This window comes from Sus scrofa, chromosome 5 (assembly GCF_054392235.1).
Source record: "Sus scrofa isolate SSC_HxYL_T2T_F1_AM1 chromosome 5, Sscrofa_HxYL_maternal_Yorkshire_Landrace_v2.0, whole genome shotgun sequence".
NCBI classification, from domain to species: Eukaryota; Metazoa; Chordata; class Mammalia; order Artiodactyla; family Suidae; genus Sus; species Sus scrofa.
This window is the reverse complement of record NC_139387.1, coordinates 48718717-48731174: the sequence shown is the minus strand read 5'-3', so window position 1 is coordinate 48731174 and position 12458 is coordinate 48718717. Positions and strand designations below refer to the sequence as shown.

At 38.9% G+C, this 12458-nt stretch overlaps 1 protein-coding gene across 12 annotated transcripts in view; it reads left to right on the top strand.

The window, feature by feature from the left end:
• BICD1 (BICD cargo adaptor 1) overlaps positions 1-12458 on the top strand; it is a 247226-nt gene that overhangs the window by 215212 nt on the left and 19556 nt on the right. For 3 of the 12 annotated variants that reach the window (XR_014803657.1, XR_014803652.1, XM_084956375.1), the window contains one exon: positions 3458-4923. The exons of the other annotated variants lie outside the window; for them this stretch is intronic. Coding sequence is in view for 1 of the 3 variants with exons in the window: in XM_084956375.1 (XP_084812501.1) it covers positions 3458-3465 (8 nt within the window). In the remaining 2 variants the exon portion in view is untranslated. Of the gene's footprint in view, positions 1-3457; positions 4924-12458 lie in introns of those variants that run through there. 12 annotated transcript variants of the gene reach the window in all.

Below are 12458 nucleotides of genomic sequence, written 5' to 3'. Positions count from 1 at the left end.
GTGATTTAAATCACTCATACAGGTGATTTATACAGGACGGTTCTTCCAGGTCTTTGTTTTCCTTTGGCCAGTTATCTTCTTTTTATTTCTCACACCTGACCAGACCCAGGGCCCTCCCTGATATGCGTGCGCATCTTTTGGCCAAGATGGATCCCAGAGCAAAGGGTTATGGGACAGTATCAGGACTTACTATGGACTGGTATCGCCCTTTTGCGTATGTGGATTTGGGAAGGTCTCCTTGACTCTATGAGTGGTCATCTTATCTTTTTACTCCAGCAGAGCTCAGCTCCTGCCATTAACTTTCTCCTTGAAGTGTCAAAGAGAAGCAAGGCCCAAATTGCTCAGCCTAACAAGTCCCAGCTTTTCTCAGCCCAGGGGCCCATCTACCTCCTACCTCATATCTGCTTACTATAACACCTGAGGGAAAGAAGCTCCTACAGAGTCTAATGAAATGTAAGATGAGAGGTGGTGGAGGAATATGAATGTTTCAAGTGTCTGAAGTCAGAGAAGTTCAATTGGTAAAAGCCGGTGTGTGCTATGTACACACAACATATTCTAACCCTTCATCCTCCAGTGGTTTGTCTGTGAAAAGAGCTTGGCAAGTGCAACTTGAAGTACTTCTTGAACTAATAGCCTCAGTGGTTCTTTGCCTATAAGTGTATTTTTTCCTATAGAGGCTTCTTCATTTTTGTGTGTTACGCTCCCCCCACAGAACTTTTTTTTCCCACAGGGATCAATTCTTGAAATAGCAAGAGTGAACAACATTCTGTGGAAAATTGTAATCTTTTTTTGTTTGCTCGTTTTTTTTGTTTGTTTGTTTGTTTGTTTTTTTCTTTTTGCCTTTTCTAGGGCCGCTTCTCTCAGCATATGGAGGTTCCCAGGCTAGGGGTCCAATCGGAACTGTAGCCACCAGCCTACACCAGAGCCACAGCAATGCAGGATCCGAGCCACATCTGCAACCTAGACCACAGGCAGGTCATGGCAATGCTGGATCCTTAACCCACTGAGGGAAGCCAGGGATCGAACCCGCAACCTCATGGTTCCTAGTCGGATTCGTTAACCACTGTGCCACGATGGGAACTCCGAAAATTGTAACCTTTTAGGCTTTTTCTTTTTTGGTCTTTTTTCTTTTAGGGCCACAGCCTCAGCATATGGAGGTTCCCAGGTTGGGGGTCCAATCAGAACTGTAGCCACTGGCCCATGCCACAGCCACAGCAACGCTGGATCCGAGCCATGTCTGCGACCTACACCACAGCTCACGGCAATGCTGGATCCTTAACCTACTGAGGGAGGCCAGGGATTGAACCCACATGCTCACGGATGCTAGTCAGGTTCACTAGCCGCTGAGCCACAGTGGGAACTCCTTATATTTGTTCTAACATAGCGTCTATGGAATTTCCCCTACAAGAGGAAGGCTTGGGCATTTTCTGGTATTAGAGCCTATTGCCCTTGGTGTGGAAAAGCTAATTCAAAAATACTAATTCAGGAGTTTCCCTAGCAGTTTAGGATTTGGCATCATCACTGCTGTGGCTCAGATATGATCCCCGGCCTGGGAATTTCTTCATGGGTGTGGCTGAAAAAAACAAAAAACAAAAACTAATTGACAAAATTACTAACCACATGTTTATACATACATTTTTCTATCTTGCCCCAATGTAATATGCAATCAAAAATTTGTTTAAATTTTCAAATTTTAGTGGATCATGTATGCTGCAAGAGTATTTTTCTCTTCTAGGTTAGTTCTGATTTATTTCACAGTGGAAATGTGCAACACCCTCAAATTTCTTTTCAATTCTTTCAGTATTTCTTCAAGTAGCAATTCCATTTTTATAGGAAGTCTTTTAGCATAGAATGGTCTTGGGTTGGCATGTGCAAAGAATGGCATCTGAGAAACATATCTCTAGATTCTGTCCACCTCTATAATAACAGTTACCTAATTGGGTTGGAATATACAAACAGCAGCTAGGAGATGGGTCTCTTCTTTAGAATCTGTCCATCTCTATAACGACAGACACCTAATTGAAAACTGAAAAATAGAGAAATATATCTCACTTTTTTCCAGATAGCTCTGTATTTGCTTATTTAGATAAATATCAAATGTCCTCCAAGGTAGCTGAACGTTTTGATTTTCATCCAGATTAACTAGGTTCATATGAAAATATTCTGGAGTTTTAGGATTTTTTTTCCCCTTCCTTATTTTCTCTTGCAAAATGTTTAGGCTGTGTGTATCATATATACCAATCTTACCACCATGTGCATAAAAATTCTGAAAAATTCTGATTCCTTATCTACACCTGGTGGAATTAGCCACTTGGTCCCCTTTGTCTCAGTACAGACAGCACCCTCACATTTTGTTTTAAAATCAGATTCCTCCATGAGTTTACAAGTTTTTTGAGCAGAAAATTTCCTTCTTAATCTTTTAATCCACAGGATCTTACACTGCACTTGGCACATAGTAGACCTCGATTTGACCTCGATTTGTTGGGTCCTTGGTAATTAGTCCAATTTTCCTACAATATCTCAAAATATGCAGCTTTATTCTGGTTTATCATCTCTAAATACAGTTCTAATGTACAGAATTATAGTGCATTTCAGATGTGGTTTAATGTAGGTGATGTAATAAAATTTGGAAAATTTTCAAGTTTCATTTCTATTATTATTTAATCCAGGCAGCATGTATATCATTTGGAGTTTTTTTATTTTGTTGTTTTAATATGTAAATGGCTAAAACTCAAGGCAATTATAAGAAAATATTCACTTTAGAGGGCAAAATTTATGAACCCATATAATACACTTAGAGTAAGAGGTTGCATATAAATATTTAGGCTTTCCTTACTTATTACTTTCTCTTATTCCTTCTTTTTTAGGGCTGCACCTTTTTTTCTTTTTTAGGGCTGCACCTGCCGCATATGAGGTTCCCAGGCTAGGGGTCGAATCAGAGTTACAGCTTCCAGCCTACACCACAGCCATAGCCACAGAAACGCAAGACCTGAGCCGCGTCTGCCACCTACACCACAACTCAGGGCAATGCTGGATCCTTCACCCACTGATCGAGGCCAGAGATTGAACCAGAAACCTCATGGTTCCTATTCAGATTCGTTTCCACTGCACCACGATGGGAACTCCCTCTTATTCCTTCTTACGTGCATTTATAGTTTCTAAGTATATTTTTCAGTAGATAATGACTGTTCAAAATTCAAAAGGGTATACAAATAGAAAGTAGTTCTCTCTGCCACAGTTGTGCCCAGCCAAATACAGATATCTTTTCAGATTTCAGAAACATCTGTACATATAGAAGCAAATATACACTTAAATATATGCATATATATTCATAAGTATTTTATGTATGTATTAACAATGACATTGGCACAAACATACGTGCTATTTTTTCACTTAACATAGCTTGTCTTTTTATCTTTTCATACTAATATTCATCTTTTTGTTTATTTTTATCCAGAGGTTTGAAGGAGGAAAGAGAAGGAAGATATACCTGAACCTTTTAAGAAAACTTGAAATGTCATGCGCAGAATAGAAATATATCTTGCCAAACAATTAAATGACAGCCACAATACTGTTTCACCTTTAGACTAGAGCTGAGCAATAGAAACACAATGTGAACCACATATGTAATTAAAGAAATTTTTTTGTTTGTTTTAGGGCCCCCCTGCAGCACATAAACGTTCCCAGGCTAGGGGTAGAATTAACTACAGCTGCAGACCTACCCCAGCGCCACAGCAACGCCATCTCTGAGCCGCGTCTGTGACCTACACCATAGCTCACAGCAATGCCAGATTCTCAATCCACTGAATGAGGCCAGGGATCGAACCTGAATCCTCATGGCATCCTCATGGATACTAGTTGGGTTCATTAACCACTGAGACATGATGGGAACTCCTAAAATTTATTTATTTGCCACATCCACAGCATGTGGAAGTTCCTGAGCCAGAGCTCAAATTCTTGACACAGCAGTGACACATGCCACAGCAATGTCAATGCTAGGTCCTTAACTGCTAGGCCACCAGGGAACTCCAGCAATTTAAAACAATCTAGTAGCCATATGAGAAAAAGTAAAGAGAAACACATAAACTTAATTTTAATAATACATTTTAACACCAAATGTCTATAATGCTATCATTGCAACATGCAATCAGTGGAAGCAATTAATGAGATGTTGTGTCTGTTCTCACAGTGTTTGAAATTCAGTGTGTATTTTGCACTGACAGTACTTCTCAATCTGAACTAGCCATATTTCAAGTGTTCAAGAGCCAGGAGCTCCTGTTGTGGCTCAGTGCTAACAAATCCAACTAGTATCCATGCGGACACAGGTTCAATCACTGGCCCTGTTCAGTGGGTTAGAATCTGGCAATGCCATGAGCTGTGGTGTAGGTCGGAGACGTGGCTCAGATCTGGCATTGCTGTGGTTGTGCCTTAAGCTGGCTGCAGCTCCAATTGGACCCCTAACCTAGGAACTTCCATTTGCTATGAGTTGCAGCCTTAAAAAGCCAAAAAAAATTAAAAGAGTTCGAGGCAGATTTGGCTAAGAGCAACTGTTCTAGACCTTCTTACTTACCAATGGTTTTAATTGGATATAATTTCTGCACAGAAATCTAAATTTTAATCACTAATATCTAATTTTAAAATAAGATTTACAGTTCACATGTTTAGGTTGTCTTTTAAAATGAAATATGGGGCTAAATGCTTGCTGTTGCAAATTGATTCTGCTTTGTTTGTCTTGGTGGCAATGCTCTTTTAAATAGATACATATTAAATGTTTGTATGCCCTTCTCTAGCATCTCATTTATTTGTTTACTAGGTCTCCTTGTCAGTGTAAGAATTTAATTCCTATTGTTTAGATATACTAGGAAACATTTCTTAAATATTCTTAAAATAATAAAACAACTTAAATTTCTTTAATTGGTGTAATCAAGCTTGTGAAAAGCCTGTGTTATTTATTTAAAGCTGGAAAATGTTTGTGCCTGGAAAATGTTTATAATGGCATCCTGCCAATTTTAAATGGCAGAGTTTAATGACACTATATAGAAACTGGAAACACATCAAACTCTTTTAGGGTGAGTTCCATTTGTTTTCCTTTTTTCAAGATAAAAAAGAAGATACCGGCAGTACTAAGTAAACCATTCCATGATACAAATTGGAGCCACTCAAAAATAATGCAGTGATTAATGAATGGAACATTTGATGGCCACAGGTCTATTGGCTTTTTTTTTTTTTTTTTTTTTTTGTATTTTTAGGGCCACACCTGCAGCATACGGAAGTTCCCAGGCTGGGGGTAGAATCCCAGCGATGTGGGATCCGAGCTGCGTCTGCAGCCTACACCACAACTCACAGCAATGCCAGATTCTTAACCCACTGAATGAGGCCAGGGATCGAACCCACATCTTCACAGATGCTAGATAGTATACTAGTCGTGTACTTATTTAACCCGCGAAGCCAGGATGGGAACTACCCTCCCCCCCTTTTTTTTAGCATCTTTGTTTTATTTTTGTTTTTATCTTCTACTCCTTCCTCTGTCAGGTATCCTATCTAGAACTTGCATTTTCTAAAAAGATTTCGTATTGAAAACATCAACATTGTTAGCAAAATAAGCTATGATAAAATGACGGAATTATTTCATTACTGAGGGGTCAACATGAAAACCAACACTGCAGCAGGAATGTGCATATTAGATTAGATCACATTTTTCAGTCCGTGTTGACTCTTTTAGTACAACTATAACTTTAAAGTCATTTGAGTTTTATTAAAAATTAATCCCATGGTAATTGAAATCTTTATTTATGTATTTTATGTTTTGTCTTTTTAGGGTCACACCCATGGCATATGGAGGGTTCCTAGGCTAGGGATCTAATCAAAGCTGTAGCCACCGGCCTACACCAGAGGTACAGCAACGCCAGATCCAAGCCGAGTCTGTGACCTACACCACACTTCACGGCAACACCGGATCCTTAACCCACTGAGCAAGGGCAGGGACCGAACCCGCAACTTCATGGTTCCTAGTCGGATTCATTTCCACTGTGCCACGATGGGAACTCACGGAATTGAAATCTTTAAATTAAAATCCTCAAGGATTTTAAAAAACTACAGTCTTTCTTTAATATACCCATTACCTGAAACCATATTTACTTATTTGATATGGCTAATTGTTACATATTTAGGGCAAAAGTGATCACATCATGCTTGTGTCCTGCATGTGGTGCTGAAGGTAAAGGCCTCCAGAAGGTGACTGAGTCTGGAGGGTCATGGGGAGGCACAATGGGCTGGAAGGCCCAGGACATTCCCGACAATAACTAGCTTCCTCCCAAACCTGCCCAAATGATACTTTTGCTCACTAAAAAGTATCAACAAGCAGAAAGACTGGCAACTCTAGAACTGGTTTCTAGAACATAGATCACTGAAGTAACCAACCTCTCCCCCCAAATGACAAACTAGTCCAAATACTGAATTTTATTTTATTTTTTAAATTTTTTTTTTGCCTATTCCCATGGCATGCAGAAGTTCCTGGACCAGGGGTCGAATCCGAGCCACAGCAGTGACCTGAGCTGCTGCAGTGACAACACCAGAACCTTAAGCCACTGAACTACCAGGGAACTCCTCCAGATACTGAATTTTAAAATTTCACATTATCTTACCACCTTCTGCCTGTGCATGCACCTCCCTCCCAAGTCAAAGAAGAGCCTTTATTCCACAAACCTGCCATCAGTTACTTACCTTCAGCACTTAACCCTCAGTTTCTTTGGTATTCTGTGTGCCCAGGAGTCAGGTACTAGAACCATCTGCCATTGGCATGGCCCTGCCTTCAGGTCCAAAAGCCCCTCATGCAAAAAGGAGGGTTAGTACTCTGTTTTTTTTTTTTTTTTTTGTCTTTTTAGGGCCACGCCTGCCACATATGGAGGTTCCCAGGCTAGGGGTTAAATCAGAGCTGTAGCTGCCGGCCTACACCACAGCCACAGCAAGACAGGATCCTTAACCCACTGAACAGGGCCAGGTATCGAACTTACATCCTCATGGATACGAGTCGGGTTTGTTAACCACTGAGCCGTGACAGGAACTTCAGTACTCTGTTCTGATGAGCAGTTGGAGCTTCTCCCTTATTGTGTTCCAGGGGAAATGGCCATCAGCTCCTCACACTATTTAATCTAATTTGCTGGCAACTAGTTTATTGAATTCTACTGTTTGTCCTAACTGTAACTACATAACAACTTCTATTATAAAAACCTCTCTAATTATAAGCATTCCCTTGGACATTATATGGCAGCTTTCAAAGGGATGTTTTCTGTCTATAGAAATATTAAGAAAAACATAATAAGAAAAGCCACAGTTGGGAGTTCCCTGGTGGCCTAACGTGTGAGGATCTGGTGTCGTCACTGCTCCAGCTTGGGTCACTGCTGTGGCATGGACTCAATCCCTGGTCCTGGAACTTCTGCATGCCATGGGTATGCCCCCCCCCCAAAAAAAAGTTAAGAAAAGCCCCAGGGAAATCAATCTTTAGGTTAACAACTGTAGGCTCTCCTCTACATTGATAAGGCTATGTGGACAGCTGTGAATAAATACTGAATGAGCTTCTCTGACTCTGAGATTCTCAATTCAGAGAATACAAATTATTCTCTCCATGACTGGGACTGGAGCTCATTGTGTACAGTTCTTGTTCCTGAATAGTAACTATATTAAAATATTTCAGCACCATAGGGTATAGTTTCTATCAACAAAAAGGAAAATTCCCGTTACCTTATAAACAGAACAAACTTGTTTTGAACAATTTGAGGTGTCTATGTGTTATGAACTGACCATACAAGTCAGGAAAGAGCAGAGTTCCAGAGTTCATGCTGAATTCTTGCAGCATGCTAACACTTTGGTTTCCTTCCCCAAACTGATGAGATTGATTCTGAAAGTATACCTAGGAGTTCCTGTTGTGGCTCAGTGGGAACAAACTTGACTAGTATCCATGAGGATGCAATTTCGACCTCTGGCCTCACTCATTGGGTTAAGGATCTACCGTGGCCGTGGCTGTGGTGTAGGTCTACAGCTACTGCTCCAGCTCAACCCAGGAACTTCCCTATGCTACAGGTGCAGCCTTAGAAAGACAAAAAAAAAATTTTTTTTAAGTAAAAGTATACCTTTGTTGTTACACTTGGTGGTGGTGGGGAGGGACACTGGTTTAATTGAGAAATACTTCCGTGGTACCCATCAACATGGCACCCAATCAGACTCTTCTGAGGGATATTAAAGCGTTTGAAAAGTGGACCTTTGCACGTGTCACACCTGGCTTCAGCGGCTCTCCTGAACTGTGAGCGATTTGGGTGGGGTCTGAGGGAGCTGCTGAGTTCTGGCTGGGAGCATGATGCAAATGATGAGTGGTTCCTGGAAAGCCTACACGTCCTACTTCCTATTTCTTTGTTTTCAATCATGTAGTGAAAATGCAGTTCCGTAGCACTTACCCCTAGGCTAAAAGTGACTGAGTGGTTAAGCTTGTACAGCTAATCAACCAGAAAGATCCAGAGTGCACCGTATTCATTATATGAACATGAAGCAGCCTGCACCCTCTCTTCTTCCTCTTGCACAGCTGCATGTTCTTTCTTTCACATCCCTCCCCTTAGTCATCTAGTGATGCTTGTTTGGTTTTCTTGGTTGTTGCAGTGTCCTATGCCCAAAAGGTATGCAAGGGAAAAAGAAAAGCACAATTCAAAATGGTTGATTTTATTCCTTTCTGTTGTTTACTTTAAAAGTAAATGTAAAGTCATAAAGATGTCATATAACCATTAATTTCATTGTCACCTTTCAGCCAAAAAGAAAGTCATTGATATTCTCTCCATATCATCAATGTAAAGTTTTTTGTGACCTGTGCTTGTAACAGCCAAGTTTTTTTGGCCACATCCTTACTAGACTCTGCAGACTTTTTCTTTTCAGTGTATGCATGATTTATGTCTTGTCAGTGTGCCCAATTCACAAATCAGGTCTCCTTCAGGGGAACTGTTTCTTGAGCTGGGACTTTCATGTAGCCACAGTTGTCAGTGAATGTTCCTGAGAGATGGACTAGATTAGATTGTTGCTCTTAAAATAAGTATTTAAAAGAAACTTCTAAAACCTCAATATCTGCATTTATATGATTTAAAATTTTATTTGAAAATATATACATTTACTTTCCAGGATGATGATGTTGATCAAGACAGTTGTTTTAACTAAACCTGCTTTTAGCGGATGTAAAATTGGTACCTTTTTTTTTTTTTTTTGGTTGAAGGCGATAGACTTTTCTTCATGTTAAGGACTTCTTTGCTGCTTTGATGCTGTTCATCTAGTCCATTTTTGTTCTAAACTGAGCCTCACCTCCCGATTCTTCATTGCACTTAAAATTTTGCCTTCCTAACTATTAAAAATCAGTGTATGGTCAGTTTGGATTATAAGAACTTAAATTAGAAATTTAGAGGAGGAAGGGATACCCAGTGTGGATGCTGAGTATTTCATCTTAAATACCTATTTTTGGCTTTTCAGCTAAAAGCCTCTATTCATAGGATCCTATTTTTTTTTAAAAAAAGTGTAGGATAGTCATTTATGATGAGTAGGTATTTATGGAATAAGCCATTATGACAGTAGAATCAGTTAAACATAAATTTTTTTCTCTTTTTATGCATTACTTGACATCAAAAGCAAAAAGAGGTAAGTTTGTCTAAACTGGGTGAACGTTATTTTCTTTATTAGATTTATTTCTGAAGAGCTTTGTTTCAGTTAAATTTCTACAAATCAAATACTTCTACATTTGGAAGCTTGTTATTGTAAGTCTTCTTTGCCAACTGAATAAGCACCCTCTCTAAACTTAGATTATAAAAATATTTAATGTTTAAACATATTGCTTTTCCTTTAACTGTTATACCTATGGCTTAATTGGCTTGTGGGGACGTAGTGCATTTTGAAACATTTGGTTTAGTTTTGGAGTTTCTGAGTTGTTTTCCCCTTGAAAATATTGATTACATATTATGGATTACTTGTTATCAGTATTTTTTTCTTAAAAAAAAAAAAGCCAAGGAGTTCCCTGGTGGCTCAGCAGGTTAAGGATCCAATGTTGTCACTGCAGTGCCTCAAGTTGCTGCTATGGTGCAGGTTTGATCCCTGACCTGGTAACTTCCACATGCTGTGGGAGTGGACAAAAAAAAATTCAAGAAAAAACTGACATTGGTGCAAGTCTATAATTTTCAGAAGCATCACTTTATAGAAGAGGATGCCCTGAACTTCTCAGAATATTTTTCTAGTGTTGATTTTTTTGAAATGAATTTTTTTGAATTATTACTATATATATAATACTATATATATATATATTAAGAAAATCAAACACATTTCACTGAGTGGTGTCTCGTATATTTTTTTGTTGTTTGAGATGTATTTTCGCTTGATCTTTTTAGTGGGCTCTTATTTGTAGTTTAACTTATTTCTCCTTTGTTCTTTTTGATGATGAATTAATTCTCACATTTCAAAGGTATAGCTGGTCTTCATCTGATACATACTATTATTGGCATTGTTTAATGAAAACAGACCATCACACCATCCTGAATTAACTCTGTGCCAGCTGACATTGCTCTTGGGAAGGTCATTTCTCAACCAAAAAAAAATTATTTTCTAAAAGGTATTGAATTGGTGTAAGAATCTGGCAGCACAATGTACTTTTACCTCTTGGTGCCACTGTATTTATAATCACCCTCTCCTCCTGTGTCTTCCATGTCTTTCCTACATTGGCTGTTGGTTACATGGTTTAATTGCAAGTTGTTCAGAAGCAGAAAGTTGATGATACTGAAGGGCATTTTTATGTTTCTCTTTTGCAAGGTGTGAAATAAATACAGATTCTGTTGCTTTGTTTTATCAGCTAGCCGTATGATATTCATTAGTACAGCAAATGGAAAGCTGGGTCAAAGTTTTTTTCTAATCTATAATCACTGAAAAGTCTGAAATTGCTCCCTCTCCTTCTTAGCAAGTCATGCTCTGACTCCACATTGTTGAAGACAATTTTAATGCTTGGCACCAATGTGTGATAAACTATACACAGTTGTCATTTAAATGAAGGCAGAGTCAGATGTTTTTTAAAGATTTGTCACCAGGTCATATTTTTTCATTGTCTATACTAAAATTTGTTTCTGTGTTTCAACAATTCTGTCTCCATTGCTTCCTGGAAATTGTTAATGAATAATGATTGTTTCTGAATATAAAGGGTATAAACAAATAATGGGATTTGCTATTTTAAACACTGATGTAAAGTTAAGACTGAAGTGTCTGGTGACATAAATTAGCACATCGCATCCCTGAGTAGCTGGAAATTAATGTTATTGTCTTATCTGTGGGTACTTTTACAGAAACTCACGTGTTAACAAGATATGTGGTATGTTTGGCAAAAAGGGTTGAGATAGCCAACTCTATGTGTTTGATTATAAGATGCTAAAGTTTGTTCACAACTGTTCATTTTAGTGCCAATGTATGATTAAGTTCATCATTAGATTTTTGAAAATATTTCAACGTTTCTTAACTAATGTTTATATTCATAAAAATGCTTCTATCTCATGCTCTCATTCTTTTTCTTTATATAATGTTCCTATCTTAAATTTTTCTTATTATTTCCTAAATTCTCTGTTTTTTTCACTTAATGCGTATAGGTGTTCATAGGACTTAAGTGTTGAAGTGGTTACTATGAGGAGAATATATTTTAATGCCTCTTTCCATTAACTTTTCTGTTAATTCACTAACACCCTATTAATCATTTTGTAGATTTAGTGAGGAATCATTTAATATTGATGCTCTTTGGCACGTTTTAAATAATGGCAATTATAATTATCTTTAAGATTTATACATCGAAGTTTTCAAATTATTGAACAATTACAGTCAATCACCTGATATCACTAAATTAGCTTTAAAATCTTTATCAGAGAGCATTTCCTGTCTCTCATGCCTTGTGTTAAAAGGATGTTGTCGTGATGATGGAATTCTGCATTGTACTCTCCCTTCCTCAAGTGGATCCATCACACAATGACATTAATAATGTCACTGATAATGGTGGTTTAGGGAAGGCAAAATCAGTATGTTGGCAGGTATTCTGCCTCACATGCAAATTCCCCAGGCAAACTGCTGTGGGGAAACAAAAAATTATAAGCAGAGTCCTCTCTGCTCTTAACCACATAGTGTGACTGAGGAGTTCAGATACAGTGCAAGGAAAGTGGTGGTCAAGAACTGTATACAAGAAATGCTAGGAGTTCCCGTCGTGGCTCAGTGGTTAACGAATCTGACTAGGAACCATGAGGCTGCAGGTTCGATCCCTGGCCTTGCTCAGTGGGTTAAGGATCCGGCGTTGCCATGAGCTGTGGTCTAGGTCACAGACGTGGCTCGGATCCCGAGTTGCTGTGGCTCTGGCGTAGGCTTGTGACTGCAGCTCCGATTCGACCCCTAGCCTGGGAACCTCCACTGGCTGCGGG